This window comes from Pogona vitticeps, chromosome 6 (genome assembly GCF_051106095.1).
Source record: "Pogona vitticeps strain Pit_001003342236 chromosome 6, PviZW2.1, whole genome shotgun sequence".
NCBI classification, from domain to species: domain Eukaryota; kingdom Metazoa; phylum Chordata; class Lepidosauria; order Squamata; family Agamidae; genus Pogona; species Pogona vitticeps.
In genome coordinates this window covers 34,271-50,529 of record NC_135788.1, presented here as the reverse complement: position 1 = coordinate 50,529, position 16,259 = coordinate 34,271, and the positions used below count along the sequence as shown (strand labels likewise).

The window sequence follows — 16,259 nt, the reverse complement described above, 5'->3', positions numbered from 1 at the left end:
CTGTCAACCTAATTAAATGAGTGGAGAGGAAGGAGAGAGGAGGGGGAGTAGGGTTGCTCAAAGCCAATAAGATTGATGGACGGAAACTTTGTTCCCAAGACTAAGAAAGACTTGGCAATGGGATGGTACTTTTGGGACTTGTCTTCCCTCAAAGGAGCTGAGCTCCTTGCAAGATTCTGATTAGCAGAGACAGAATGAGAAGTTAAGACAGGAAGCAGTGACTGCTCATCGCTATCTCATCCCATGCCCAATTCTTCTCCTTCCCACCATCGTTTGTAGGACATGGGAAAGTCCTTCCTTGTGTGACTGGGTCAACATGAGAGGATGGTTGGTAGTTTTAAATTTCTGGGTACTTACATCTCAGAGGACCTCTCATGGACTATAAATGCCAACATGCGAATAAAGAAGGCACAGAAGAGGCTGTATTTCCTGAGAATGCTCGGGAAGTTAAATTTATCACAGCATGTACTTCTGTCCTACTATCGTAGCACCGTTGAGAGTGTCCTAACCTATGGCATTCTGGCATGGTTTGGGAGTAGCTCTGTAGCGGACAAAAAAGCTCTACAGAGAACCATTAAAATTGCCCAGAATATCATCGGGCTCCAGCTACCAACCCTGGATGACATCTTCACATCCCGCTGTCTGAGGAAGTCACACAGCATTCTGAGAGACTCTTCCCATCCTGCTTATAACTTTTTTGAACTGTTACCATCTGGCAGAAGATATAGAACAATTAAGACTCGGACCACACGTTTTCTAAATAGTTTTTATCCTAGAGCTATAATTGCAATTAATAATGATCTTAAAGACCACCAGTAGCGAATAATTAGTTGGACTGTGTTACTTGGCCTGAGGTGTAGATGTTTGTATTTTTAGTGGGGGACTTCTAGTGGGTGGGGAGTGTTTGGGGAATGTTATGTGTGTGCATGTGTCTGGTCTCTGGGTGTCTGTGAATTTCGTTGTATGGGTATACTGTGTATCTACTTACAATGACAATAAATTTTATTATTATTATTATTATTATTATTATTATTATTATTATTATTATTATTATTATTATTATTATTATTATTATTATTATTATTATTATTATTATTATTATTTATTTATTTATTTATTTATTTATTTATTTATTTATTTATTTATTTATTTATTTATTTATTTATTTATTTATTTATTATTAGTCTAGAAGGTGCTGAATAGATCTGGCATTCTGGCAGATGAAGCCACTGACCATCAGAAGCAGAAGCTGGAAGCCACTCACCTCTGACCATCAGAAGCAGCACTGGAAGAAATCCTCAGAGCCCCCAATTCCCAGTCCCTGTACTGAGCCGATGGGACAGGCAGAAAAGTAAATTCCCCTATATTGGAATGGTTTCTTTTCAGGGTGTAAAGATACTTCCATTCAGCAGCCCAATTACTGGAGTAGGGTTTTCCTGAAGGAGGGAGGAGAAATGGCTTAGCCGTCATGGGCCATAGAATGGCAAGCTACAAGTCCCACCTGGATTTTACATGAATAATCAACCAAAAGAGAAGAGGCTTCTAGTCCAGCATTTTCTGTAAGTGGCCTGACAGACCCTAACCCTAAGCCAGCCCAGGAAGCATCTGAGCAGGAGGAACTGTCCCAGTATCCCTGCCACCTGTTTTGTGGCCTCTCCAGGTGCTGGTGTCAGGTGATCACCCTTCCCCAAAACCTTACTATGCTAAGTCACAGCTCCAACCGATTCAGCTCAGCGACCAGCCCTGTCCCACTAAACTTGTATCAGTCCATTTAGTATGGACTACATCAGACCCTTCCCCCCACCGACATATTTCAACAATTTAGATATACGGAAATAACTTTCCTCTGCTACGTATATGCATGGAGGCTGCCAACAGGCATCCCTCCCCCACCTGCCATGAAAAACCACGTGCACCTGTGGTGTGGACTCACCTGTTTCATTATAGCCCCAGACTTCTATGTTGACATAGTTGGCTTGCAGCATCTGGTGATTCCAGCTGACAGTAAGGTTCCCGCCTGTCCCTGGAGTGCCGTAGTACTGCCACTTTGTTTCATTCACTAATGTGCTTTTCTCTGAAGGTGGCACTTTGTTATGATGAACTGCAGTGTAGAAGAAAAGATGAATCAGACTGGTAATTTGCTTTACATCTCACCTAAACAAATACGTGCTTCTGTCATGGTTTGTTGCAAACAGACTGATATTAACTGTGGCATGCAAACTATCAGTTTTTAGAAGGTTGGTATGTAGAGATCCCCTCTGCAGCCTCTCAGCTTGAAGATTCAGGGGGGAAAAACCCCATCCCTCCCCCTGTCCCCCCACGAGCATCTTATTTTAAACAGAGCCCTGGAAGCAAAAGGCCTTTGGGTGCTCAGAACTGCAGGTGGGAGTGGTGCCTGACCAGATCGATCTTTGTCACCCATGCCATATTGTAAAGCAATTTCATTAAGGTTTTCGGGTAAGAACAGATCAGAATGCTTCATCAAGTGCTTAAATCAAAGGGACACTTTGTTCCTCGATAAACTGGTAAGAAGAGGAGGAACATGTGTGCAGTCTGTTCTGTGGAAGAAGAGAGAAAATACAAAGCAGAAAAATAATTACAGCAAATACATCACCTGACAGCCAAGTTCCAGACCAGGGAAACGTTTGTCCATCATCTTGAGAAATCTCCAGGCTAACCATGCCAGTAAGATAGAGCAAAGGGGAGATGCAATGAACCCGGCCATCTTCAGCGACATAGCCACTTGTCTCAGTTTCTCCATCAAACCTGTTAATAGCAACAGTGAACCAACCAGTGGCTAAAAGGAGCAAAAGGGAAAGTCCCAGCAGAAAAATATGCCCCTGCTGTACCAGCTGATGTCTTGTGGTATTCCTACCTACCTACCTACCTCTCTCTCTCTCTCCCTTTCTTTTTCTTCTTTTCCACAAAGGATCACAACCATTCAAGTATGGATCACTGCCACTATGCTCACTGGAGGGTTCCCTCATTACTTTCTCCACCACTGCCATCCTCATTTTTTCTCAGGGGCCTTGCCAGCTCCCCATAACTCCTTTTCCTAATTTTGCTTTGGCTCTGCAAGGATGCTTAAACAGCTCCTTGACTCCTACCCTAAATGCCATAGCAATAAAGGGTCTCCTTTTTTATTCCTAATCATTCATGTTACATCTCCTAAATACTGTCTGACATCTGCTGTTAATAGCTTCCCTCTATACCAAAAAGGTAATTCAGTAGCCATGTTGTAGCAAAAAGCAAATCAGATGTCTTGCAGCCCCTTTAAGAGCTTAATACTAGTTCTTATTTTTCATAAGCTTTTTTAAACATTTTATTAGTTTTTTAATCTATGTACATTGTTTTGTGCTTGTCAAACATCGCGTTACATGCTTTGCTTACAATTATTTGTTTTTTACATCTCAGTGTCTTCCCGGTTGTCCCCCCAAATTCCAAACATCTTTCAAACATTCAAACCATTCATGTACAAATTTTAGTATATAATATGACTACTATCATAATATTACTCTCATATTGTATAATATTCTCAAGGTCTTCTAATAACATTCTTATTGAAAGTGGTTCCAGATCCATGACCCAGCTTTATTTCTAGTTTAGTTTGCCTAAAATAAAAAACACCATATTACATCTTTACCCTGATTAGGGCTCCCTTATTTCAATTTAATTCTCCTTTTTAATATACAGAATATACCCTTATACAATTCCCGATGTTAAATATATACATATTTTCAATATTAAGGGGCCCTTCCTTGTTTTCCCCTTTTTCATCTTTCTAGGTAATTCCCTCTCTGATTTCTCTTTTTTCATTTAGTATTTCTGTGTCTCTAAGCATTCTGCCATCTTTCATGTCCTCTGAAACCATTTTGTACATCTGACTTATGTCCACTAACTCTTTATGTACTTGGTCTATTTTCAATGGATCTTCCAGGCTTTTTTTTGTTGTTGTTAATTTTGCTGTTTTTATCCCTTTGTCTTCCCTTAGTACTCTCCTCTGATCCAAGACTGACGTTTCTCTTAGATTAATTTCCTCCAGCTCCTGTTTTGATTGGCATACATCATCTGGAACACTCTCATTTCCTTCTTCATTGTTCCCTGTCGCTTGTGGACTATAATTCTTCTGATGTTGATTGGATAGTTTTGTCTCTTGATAATGGGATCTCCCTATTTCTAGTATTGTTTGAAGGATAGATTTTATTTCAAAATTATTTTTCATAAGCTTTTTTTTGTCTCCAAGCACACTTCTTGAGATGAATGGAACACATCAGGAAGTTCAGCAACCTCTCCCTTCTCAGATAAGGCTTTGGAAGAGAAATCTTAATCTCGTCATCCGAATGCATATGCTTAAGACTCCAACTCTATCATCACCCCATAGTCTCCTTCTTTCCTTCTGCTGTTATCCTGATTAATGGTTTGTAACACATTAGTCCTGATGTAAGGCCCACACTCTTCAGTTCTACTCCACTCCTAAATTGCTAATGTTGAGCCTTGCCAACCATTCAGGGTTAAAGAAATCCTATATGCAAGAGGATGCATGACACAATAGGGCTGCATGTCAGAACTTCAAGGAGATTTGGAAAAGTCTGGATGCCAGGTATCACAATTAAACATGAGTGAGATTGCAAACAACTCTGAAGACAGAAAAAAAGATAAAGAGGTATACGGCACAGTAGATTTATTATAGCATGAGTTCTGTGGTCCCACACATCCCTTATGAAACCATCTGTCCTTCTGTCATTTTACTGCAACAGACCAAAGGAGCAAATATATTGACAAATAACATAGGAACTGCTCCAGGACAGTCAGATTTGTATTATTTTCTGTGACTACACAACATAAAAGTCAATACATATCAGCTCAGACTTCCATTCATAGTTTTGTCATTCCTTCTGAGACTTCTACTTTTTTGACAGTCAATGCATTCACATTGTGTTGCCTCCAGATCTGTAGGAGGTCAGAGACACACAGAAGCTGCCTTAACACAATGCTAACTGCTAAGTCTCTGATCAGCTGGAGTGAATTTAGCATGGGAAATCTGACTTCTGGGTGCAAATTCAGAGCAGATCAATTTGTATTTTTCCTACTCTTTAGTTGCACGGAACCCTGATTACAACATAAGGAATAATAAGCAAATCATTAATAGATTTTTCCAAAGAGCTCTGATATGTTTGCTTATCAAAATCCGATCTTCACATTTTCTAGGTATTTTCTCCCTAAGTAATACTGCTGTGGTCTTGCAATCCCTAGCTCAAGAAAGAATATCTAATTTGAAATATTTTATTTTATTTATTTAAAATATTTCTATGGTGCCTTTCTCCCCAAAAGGACCCAAGGTGGCTTACATCACTGAAACAGTATTTGAAAGCTAAAACAATAAGTATACAAATGTTTAAAAAGAATTAAATTACTACAGTATATTAAAATGGTAACGAAGATCAATATTAGAACACGTTTAAAACAATAGTGCACAACAGTCCATTTAAAATCCCTCTAAGAGTACCAGTCATTAAGAAAAAGCCTGCCTGAAGAGAAAGGTGTTTGCCTGCCTGTGGAAGGACAGAAAAGATTGGATCAAACCTAGCTTTCCATGGGAGGGAGTTCCAGAGTCTGGGAGCAGTAACAGAGAAGGCCCTCTCTTGTGTCCTCATCAAGTGCACCTGTGAGGGTGGCGGGACTGAGAGAAAGGCCTCCCCTGGTTATCTTAATGCCTGGCCAAGCTCATAGAAGATGCAGTCTTTTAGATCACTGGTCCCCAACCTTGGGCCTCCAGATGTTCTTGGACTACAACTCCCAGAAGCCTTCACCGCCACCTCTGCTGGTCAGGATTTCTGGGAAATGAAGTCCAAAAACATCTGGAGGCCCAAGGTTGGAGACCATTATTTTAGATAGCTTGGACCCAAGCTGTTTAGGGCTTTGTAGGTTAAAAACAGCACTTTGAATTGTGCATGGAAATTGATTAGCAGACAGTGGAGCTGTTGTAAAAGGGGTGTTACATGTTCCCTGTAACCAACCCCAGTTAACAAACTGGCTGTGGAATTCTGGACCTTTTTACATGGGGATAGCTTTGTACACTTTCCAAAGCTATCCCCATGTAGAGTGCATTGCAGTAATCCAACCAAGATGTAACTAGGGCATGTGTTACAGTGGCCGGATCAGACCTCTCAAGAAATGGGCACAGCTGGCGCACTAGTTTTAACTGTGCAAAGGCACTTCAAGCCACTGCTGAAACCTAGGCATCAAGGCTCAGAGATTAATCCAGGAGCACCCCCAAGCAGTGTGCCTGTGTTTCCAGAGTGAATATAACCCTCTAGCACAGGCTGCTACCCTATACCTTGATCTGGTTTTCAACTGACCAGGAGCATCTCTGTCTTGTCTGGATTAAGTTTCAGTTTATTTGCTTTCATCCAGTCCATTACTGACACCAGACTCTGATTTAGAACCGAGACAGCTTCCTCGGGTTTAGATGGAAAGAAGAGATAGAGTTGGGTGTAATCAGTGTACTGGTGGTATTGAATCTCAAAACTCCAGATGACTTTTCTCAGTGGTTTCATGTAGATATTAAATATCATAGGAGACAAAACAGAACCACGAGGGACACCACAGGCCAATGACCAGGATGTTGAAGAAGAGTCTCGCAGCACCACCCTCTGGATTCTGCCCTCCAGGAAGAACCTATGTAGGCGTCCTTCAGTCTTGTGAGACTATGGTGACGTGCTCTGAGTAGAGGTCTTGGAACAATATCTAGTGTGGCTGAGAAGGCCAATTTGAGAGTGAAAATCCCTTCCACACTGAAGACAAATAAAACCTGTCCCCTGTCCAGCTCCCTGATTTTCCTGGTTTCGGGACTGCCTCTTTGCTTCGGCCGGCTGGACAAGTGTTTCTTCAAATTGGGAGAGGTCATGATGCACTGCCTGCCTCGAGGCTGAACGCTGAGGTGTCAAGGTTTCCCATCTGTTGAGGTCTGTTCCTAAAGCCTTCAGATCCCACTTGCAGATCACCTTGTATCACAGCTGTGGTCTCCCTCTGGGGTGATTTCTCTGCTCTGCACTAATTCTCCATACAGGAGGTATTTTGGAACCCAACCATCAGCCATTCTCACGACATGCCCAAGCCAATGTAGACATTGCTGTTTCAGTAATGTATACATGCTAAAAATTCCAGCTCATTCTGGGACTACTCTACTTGGAACTTTGTCCTGCCAGGTGATACCAAAAATATGTCAGAGACAACACATATGGAATGTGTTCAGATTCCTCTCCTGCTGTGCACAAAGGACTCAGTGCAGTACAGTACAGGGGTGTGCTCAGGACACAGGCTCTGTAGACCTGGACCTTGGTGTATGCCATCAGCTGCTTATTAAGCCATACTCTCTTTGTGCTGCTTTCCCAATGTGTTTATCCAGCTCAACATCTAGGGGGAGAGTGTCAGAGATTGTTGAGCCAAGGTACACAAAGTCATGAACAACCTCCAGTTCTTGTGTAGAGATCGTAATGGAGGGTGTTTTGTGTTTAGTCGTTTAGTCGTGTCCGACTCTTCGTGACCCCATGGACCAGAGCACGCCAGGCCCTCCTGTCTTCTACTGCCTCCCGGAGTTGTGTCAGGTTCATGTTGGTTGCTTCGCAGACACTGTCCAGCCATCTCATCCTCGGTCGTCCCCTTCTCCTCTTGCCGTCACACCTTCCTAACATCAAGGTTTTTTCCAAGGACTCTTTTCTTCTCATGAGATGGCCAAAGTACTGGAGCCTCAGCTTCAGGATCTGTCCTTCCAGTGAGCACTCAGGGTTGATTTCCTTTAGAATTGATAGGTTTGTTCTCTTTGCAGTCCAGGGGATTCTCAAGAGCCTCCTCCAGCACCACAATTCAAAGGCATCAATTCTTCGGCGGTCTGCTTTCTTTATGGTCCAGCTCTCACTTCCATACATCACGACAGGAAAAACCATAGCTTTGACTATTCGGACTTTTGTTGGCAAGGTGATGTCTCTGCTTTTCAAGATGCTGTCAAGATTTGTCATCACTTTCCTCCCAAGAAGAAGGCGTCTTTTAATTTCAGGGCTGCTGTCTCCATCTGCAGTGATCATGGAGCCCAGGAAGGTAAAATTTGACACTGCCTCCATATCTTCCCCTTCTATTTCCCAGGAGGTGAGGGGACCAGTGGCCATGATCTTAGTTTTTTTGATGTTGAGTTTCAGACCATTTTTTGCACTCTCCTCTTTCACCCTCATTACGAGGTTATTTAATTCCTCCTCACTTTAATGGAGGGAGGTGAGTCCATATCCTGGCCCATGACTTGTGTTTTCTTCAAGCTGATTGTTAATCCAAAGTCTTGGCAAGCCTTACTAAAACGATTCATCAGTTGTTGGAGCTCTTCAGCAGAATGGGCAATAACAGCTGCATTATCGGCGAAGAGGAAGTCCGGCATGCATTTCAGTTGAACTTTGGTCTTCGTTCTCAATCTAGAGAGATTAAAGAGTTTTCCATCTGATCCAGTCCAGAGAAAGACACATTCTGTTGCAGTTCCAAAGGCATGCTTTGGAAGGACCAGAGCCACCATAAAACAGTGCCTCCAAGTCCCATCCCAGAGAGATGGCCCAGAAGGATACCATGGTCGATGGTATTGAAAGCCAATGACAGGTCCAGCAAAGTCAACAGGGACACACTTCCCCTGTCCAGTTCCTGGCGTAGGTCTTCTACCAAAGCAACCAAAGCAGTCTCTGCCCCATAACCAGGCTGAGGCCAGATTGAAATGGATCTAGATAATCCATCCCATCCAGAAATCTCTGGAGCTGAAAAGCAACAACCCGCTCCAGCACCTTGACCATGAATGGGAAATTAGAGACTGGCTGGTAATTATGCAGTACTGTGGGGTTCAAGGAGGGTGTAATCATGGTCTGCCTCCTTCAAGAAAGCTGGAAATCCTACCCTGCTGCAAGGAGGCATTCACCACCCCTTGGATCCACTTGGCCAGTTGTCAAAAGGTTCGCCTTTCCCTTCAGGCGGCCCCTCCATGTCAGCAGGAAATAACAAATGTTGAGTCCTTATAACTTTAACAACAGAACTTTTATTGCCACTTCCACTCTCCAGCACTTCTTTTAACGGTTCCAACGGTTTACAACTTGGCAACAAAGCCTCATCAACATGCTCCAAACATTGAACATAGTCCCAAGGGGTTAACGGCGATGGTCCCCAAAGGGTTTCTTGTAACCCCATTGAGGGGGTGGGGGACTCCTCTTGGCACAGATTGTCCCACAGCATTTGTGCCGAATCCACCCCCTCTCATCCGGACCCTCCTCGAACTCCCCTCTTTTCCCACCGCGCTCTCGCTGCTCTTCTTCTTTCCACGGAGCCACGGTCACTTTCCACTCTTGGGTTGGTATACGCACTGGTGGATATTGCTGAGGCGAGGGATCTGGCAAGAGTCCGCCCACTCGCAGGTTTGGGAAATCTCTTATTAAACCTTGGGTGCGAACTTTCTCAAATGCTTGTCTTTTTTCATCTCTCTTCTTTCTCTCATATTCCTCCACCACCGCACTAAACCACACTACTCCCCCCTTCTCCTTCTCTCCACCTCCAACTGTCACTCCTGACTCCTCCCACTCCCCTTCAGCCAAACACACTTCCACCTTTACCTCCCCTTCTTTATCTGTTAACCCTTTCCTCTCTTCTTTATTACTTTCGCTGCTATTCAGCTGTTCTTTCTTTCCATCATCTTTTTCCTCTTTCTTCTCTGCGGACGGCACACTCTCTCTTTCTACACCTTCACACCAGTCCTTCTCTATCAGCCTTTATAAACCAGGATGGGCAAGGGTCTAGCAGACAAGTGCTAGCCTTCTCTGTTCCAAGGATCCTGTCCACATTATCAAGCTGCAAAAACTGAAACTTATCCACCAACACAGATATTTTGGGAGAAGAGATACCCATGGAACAGTAACAACAAAAGGAGGGCTTTGGCAGGGGCAATAAGCTCTTCAGGAGACCTAGCTGGCAATCCCAGTCACCTTGAAGGAATAGTGTCAAGACCAGTTTTAAGGCTGGACGATGGGTCCTCTAGGATACTTTGTCCCCACATTAAAAGAGGTTCCACCTTCTGGTTCTTGCCTCTGTGCCGGTTTCAAGGCTATTCTCACTTATAAACTGTTGACTTATTAATTTGTATTCACTCTTTCACTTTCTCCTTTTCCCAAGTAAAGTGCAATAAAGCTACAATGTAGTAGGAAATGAACAGAGGCAGAGGTCCCTGCTATGTCTGATAAATAGGTAGGCAGGAGCTTCACTCAGCTCCTTGTGGCTTCTCTCCTCACCTGCACTTCACAGAATAAGGGGCGCTGAAGGTCACATTGAGTGCAGTAAAATCTTTTCCGCCAAGCAGAGTTCCAGAGTATGGAGAGATGTTCAGGCAGAATTCCCAAAAATCAGAGCAACAAGTTCCAAGGGATTCACAGGTGACTTGGCATGAACAGCTGGTTAATGAAGTCCCACAGCCTTCTGCGCAAGTATCTTGGGCTCCTAGTTAGAAAATGAAAATTAAATCCTGAAAAGCGAAATCAAATGTCCTTTGTGTTTACTAGAACAACAAAATAACATGCATGAGAGTGGGAGCATCTTCCTTTTTCCTCCCATTAATCTAGATGTACTTGAAAGCTTATGTTTATCTGAACATGCTCTGTGCTAGATTTTCATGAGATGGGTTTCCTGTTAGCCTGTGATACGTTCATGCAGAAATATATTCCAGTTACTCAGGTTTTCTCCACCTCTGTAAATTAGTTAGTTACCTGTACCGGTTGAAAAAGGAAGCATCTCACAACTCTTAACTCTTCCAGGAAATTTATCTTTGCCTGTTTTCTCTTGGACAAGCCACATCTTCAGATGGGAACAAAGCACGATCATGGATCCTTTTGCATAGAAGGAGTGCCTCACCTTCTCCCCTTCTTTCTCAACAAGCATTCACTGAAATCCATTGAACAATCAGCAGAAGATTATAATTTTCTTCCTTTTACAACTCACATGGGTGGAGACATTTTGTAATTATATACACGGTTCACCCATGTTGACACCTTCCTGGATTCTGGATGAGTGGGAGCCAGTGGCAACTTGTTGGAGGAATTCTTTGTACCTCCTTTCCAGCCAGTCCTCTAGAAACTAGTCATTTCATGCCTTGGCCTAAAAGCAATCTTCCTGGCTGGCTGGCTGGCTGGCGGCTCTCCTGAAGCTGTGCTGTGGGGCACTACAGCAAGATCATCCCAAAGGCAAATGCAGGAAATTTTCCCCCCAGGGTAGAATGTCTAGAACCATTCAGAGAATTTCATGAGCCAGTCCATAGCCCAGTCTTTTCCGTTAAAGAATGGCATGATTACAAGAACCAGGGAAAAAGATAAGAAAGCCAAAAGACAAGTTGGCTACCAAAAATAATTCCATCAAGAATATGCTTTAAATTGCCAGCTCTTTCCTCCTGCTGAATTACTGTGAACAGCATCAGAATCTGTCTAGATGTTCAGAATATTCATTTTCAATGTTATCATCTGTATTGTATCCCAAATGTTTTGCCCCTTAGGTTAGCAGCAAGGCAGTTCCTCCCAAGACTGCCTCTGAATCATGACTTACCTGCTTTTAGGAGAACAGAAATGAAGAAAAGCATGAAGGAGAAAGCACTGCCTGGGCCATCATATGTCATGTTTGGTTGAGGAAGTTATCTTCTCCACAAGCTACTTTCTTGAAAGAAAGGAATATTTGCAGAACTGCCTCAGCAGGGAAAAGTGATCCTTGGACTTGTAGCACAAAGATCCTTTGGGAACTGCTGACAAGCAAAATGCAGGTCACATTTCTTTGCCAACTGGCCCGCCTCTTTCTTTCTTGCCCCAATGCAGACAGCAGATCTGCTCAGTGCCAGTATGATTGCTGCAGTACTTCCTTCTGTGGTAGCATCTGCAGACAGGCAACACTTGCATTTCTGCTCCTTGTCAGAGGGGAAATTGTCCCCAGGCTTGCACATGGAAGCCATGATCTCTTCAGTGGACACTAGATCCCTTGTTCAGCTCCTCCCACACACACACCCCCATTGCTCCCTTTTTGCCAGTTCCTTGCTTGATTAATGCTTGCAGGTTCTCACAGTTTTCTGTTGCCAGTAAAGGCATTATCTTAGTATTGGTTTGGGAGGATTTTAACAACTTTATTTTCTTGTTATTTCACTTTAACTATAAATGCAAATGCTAAGTTATTATTTATTTATTTATTTATTTATTTATTTATTTATTTAAAATATTTTTACTCTGCCGTGATCCTTAAAAAGGATCCAAGGCATCTTACATCAATGAAATACAATATTTAAAGCTGAAAACAATGAGTATACAGATATTAAAAAGGAACAAACAAATACTCTGAGAGATTATAAACAGAAGTAGTACAAAAGACCCTGCCAGAGCAGTTATACATAACAATCCATCTAAAAGTCACACTCATGTAGCCAGTCACTGAGGGAAAGCTTGCCTGAAGAAAATGTTCTTTGCCTCCTTGAAGAAGGACAGCAAAGATGAGGCCAGCCTGGCCTCCAGTGGGAGAGAATTACAGAGTCTAGGAGCAGTGACAGAACAGGTCCTTCCCCATGTCCCCACCAAGAGAAAGCCTTCCCCTGATGATATTAACACTCAAGCAAATTCGCAAAGAGGGGCATGGTCTTTGAGATAGCTTGGACCCAGGCCATTTAGGACTTTATAGGTTAAAACCAGCAGTCTGATTTGTGTCTGGAAATGGATTGGCAGCCAGTGGAGCTGTTGTAACAGGGGGTTTGCATGATCCCTGCATCCAGTCCCAGTCAGCAGTCTAGCTGCTGCATTTTAGACCTGCTGAAGTTTCCTGACACTTCCCATTGGCAGCTCCACATAGAACAACTTACAATAATCCAATCATAAGCACAACACGCAAAGTAATAGTGATAAGTGAACAGTGAATAGTATTGGGGGAATATTTTTTACATTAATTCTTAGTCTATAAATGAAAAAGAAAAACTGAAAAGTCTCTCATTTTAAGGAGGGGGACAAACACATTTAGGATGTAGTTTTAGAAGAAGTAGTCAGGTTAGTCTGTGCTTCCAGGCAAAAACAAAAGAAAAAAATTTAAAACAAAAGCATTCTGGCAACTTAAAGACTAACTGCTGTATTTTAATGTGGGCTGTCATGGACTCGTCTGAGGAAGTGGACTTGACCGTGAACGCTCACAAAGCTTTTGTCTTCTTCTTCTTCTTTTGCTTTTGCCTGACATTGAGCATGGAATCTGAGGACCAGAAACGGGCTTGAGGGGTGATATGAAATATTGGGGAAACTCCTCCAACCCCTGAGATGAGGCTCTGCTGAGATGAAGTGTCATGCTTGAAGACCCCCTTCTTCACCATCATAGTTGCTAGGCATGTGGAGAAGTGCCACTGTCTAAAAAGTAGTCTCTGGTCTCAAAGTGAACCAAGCCCCAAGAGGAAATGACAGGAATATAGCTCCTGTCAAAATGACATAGAAGACATGAATACCGCAGCCAAAACGTTGTCTCAGAGGATAGCCCTTCTGCAGATTAGATCATTTTCTTTTCTGTTTGGGCTGCAAGGATTGTCTGGAGGTCTTCAAGAGAAAATACCCTAGAATGTCCAGCATTTTCACAAATTGTGTGTCTGCCCATCTCCTTCTTCCTTCAAGTGAATTGGCCTGCTACGTTTAAATTGTCTCTGGAGTCTGGACTATCAGCCAGGTGGCAGGACTGTGATCAGAGTTGAACAAGACACATGACTAACAAGGGGACATTTTAGGCAACCTGGTCAAAAACCAGATAAAAAGGCACACAGTAGCCATTTCTGATATTCTAGAAAGCATCTTCTGGGATTAAGCTCTTTTCTGTATCTATCTCTGTTTAATCCTCCTGTTTATCCATTCCAGGCCTATTTATGCTGTTTTAATTTCTTATCTGAAACCACTACCTTAGTCCCCTAAAATACAGGATTTAGCCAGAGAATCCTGCTAGCCTAGATGGCTTCTAGTTTCTGGCCTAGGGCTTCTATTAACCAGTCTTCTCTTAGGACCCTTGCCCAAAAGTTCCTTTACATCGTTTCACCTGCAGTTGAGACTCAGCCCAATCTTTGACTCAAAAATCACTCATGGGCATGTATCCGAACATGTGAATTCATTCATATGCTGTATGAATGTATCTGCCCCCTCCCAGCCCAAGACAGCCATGATGTTTGAGTACTGTAGTCCAGCAAAATCTAGAGAGCCACACATTAGCCACCCTTGATTATATTTTTGATTTTTAAAAAATGTTGAAGAGTATGCAGTCCAGGACAGAGCCCTATGAAGTTCCATTTTTAAAAAATTATCTGCTGCCGCCAGATTGCTAATTGGGGCTGTTTACAGGGACCACATGCGTCCAATGTTACAGCAGCTCCACTGGTTGCTGATCCATTTCTGGGCACAATTCAGAGTGCTGGTTCTGACCTATAAAGCTCTAAACAGTTTGGGTCCAAGTTGTCTCAAGGACCCGTTCTCCCTCCATGACCTTGTCCAGGAATCAAGCTCATCAGGGGAGGCCTTTCTCTCCACTACCTTCGCAGGGGCTCTTGGTGGGGACATGGGACAGTGGCCTTCTCTGTTGCTGCTCCCAGACTCTGGAGCTCCCTCCCACGGGAAGCCAGGCTGGCCCCTTTGCTGCCTGCCTGTTCACAAGAAGGCGAAGATCTTTCTGTCCAGGCAGGCTTTTCTTTGGTGACTGGCTATCTGAGAAGGGTTGTTTTTTTGTTTTTGTTTTAAATGGATTGTTATGGTGGTCTGTTGTTTTTAAATGTGTTTTTGGTATTGATTTTATTTACCATTTTAATAGAATACTTATTATTTTAAAATATTAATATACATTGTTTTTTGCTTTTAAACATTGTCTTTTTATTTATGTAAGCCACTTTGTTATTTTAAGAAATTAGAAATAAATGACAGGCAGGCGGGCGGGCAGGCGGGCAGATAGATAGATAGATAGACAGACAGACAGACAGACAGACAGACAGACAGACAGACAGACAGACAGATAGATAGATAGATAGATAGATAGATAGATAGATAGATAGATAGATAGATAGATAGATAGATAGATAGATGTTTTAGCTGAGATTGTCTCCATGTCTGTTGCCAGTATTCTGCCTGTTCTTAGCTCAAGGTAGTGAACTGAGATCAAAGTCTCTGCTAGATTAGAGGTGTACTATATTTTCTTAGATAACTCCAAGATAACATAATACAGTCATGTTAGCAATTCAGTTAACTCAGAAACTAAAGTTTATGATTAGACTTTTTAACTCTGTAACTGGATCAACAGGTCCAGACGTGGTAAAGATGACACACTTGAAACCTCCAGTTAATTTGATGATAAACTATTGATGAATATTATTTTGCTGCATTATTCCTTGATATAAAAAGTAAAGGTACCACATCTACAGTAGAGCACTTTCTGAAATATTTCCTGCACAGTTCAGTGGAATCCACAGAGGTAGTCTATTTTCACAGTGCAAGAGTGGCATCTAGTGTTCTCTCTTGCAAGAACATTTTTCTATCTTTTCTTTCATTTCCTTCTCTAGAATGTCTGCAGAATTATTTCAGGAATCATCTGGAAAGTGTTAGTGAAAGTAACAGATCTGGACAATAATCTTTTGTAGGACACAAAATTAACCCAAAATCTCAGTCTTCAGTTGCTAGCTGGATCCTATTCATTTGTTGTTTAGTCGTTTAGTCATGTCCGACTCTTCGTGACCCCATGGACCAGAGCACGCCAGGCCCTCCCGTCTTCCACTGCCTCCCATAGTTGTGTCAAATTCATGTTGGTTGCTTCAATGACCCTGTCCAACTATCTCATCCTCCGTCATCCCCTTCTCCTCTTGTCTTCACACTTTCCCAAAATCAAGGTCTTTTCCAGGGAGTCTTCTCTTCTCATGAGATAGCCAAAGTACTGGCGCCTCAGCTGGATCCTATTAGCCTATTCCTATTAGCCCACAGCATAGACAAAAAGACTCTGGGTCTGTTCTTTGACACCACCCAGCCCAGCGACACCAAATGCAAGGCAGAAACAGCAACACCAGTGCCCCTAATTCCACGGCAATAGTGCTGTGCTCCTCCCATCTGCACTACACAGCAGCTAGACAGTATCCACAGCAACAGCTCAGCAATCCTGGCAATAGCAGTGGTGACACAATGTCACCATTCTTCATGATGCTTCAGAGTGGGAACTCTGCAGGACTGCCTCCC

The 16,259-nt window shown here is 42.8% G+C and overlaps 1 protein-coding gene across 3 annotated transcripts in view; it reads right to left on the bottom strand.

Moving 5' to 3' along the window:
- Nucleotides 1-16,259, bottom strand: part of SUSD2 (sushi domain containing 2) — a 43,586-nt gene extending 27,327 nt beyond the window's left edge. For all 3 annotated transcript variants that reach the window (XM_078378194.1, XM_078378196.1, XM_078378195.1), the window contains exons 1-5: nt 11,605-16,259; nt 10,305-10,509; nt 2,615-2,766; nt 1,934-2,101; nt 1,265-1,436 (exon numbers count right to left, since the gene is read on the bottom strand). In XM_078378194.1, coding sequence (XP_078234320.1) covers nt 1,265-1,436; nt 1,934-2,101; nt 2,615-2,766; nt 10,305-10,509; nt 11,605-11,674 — 767 coding nt within the window. In that variant the 5' untranslated portion in view covers nt 11,675-16,259. The remainder of the gene's footprint in view (nt 1-1,264; nt 1,437-1,933; nt 2,102-2,614; nt 2,767-10,304; nt 10,510-11,604) is intronic.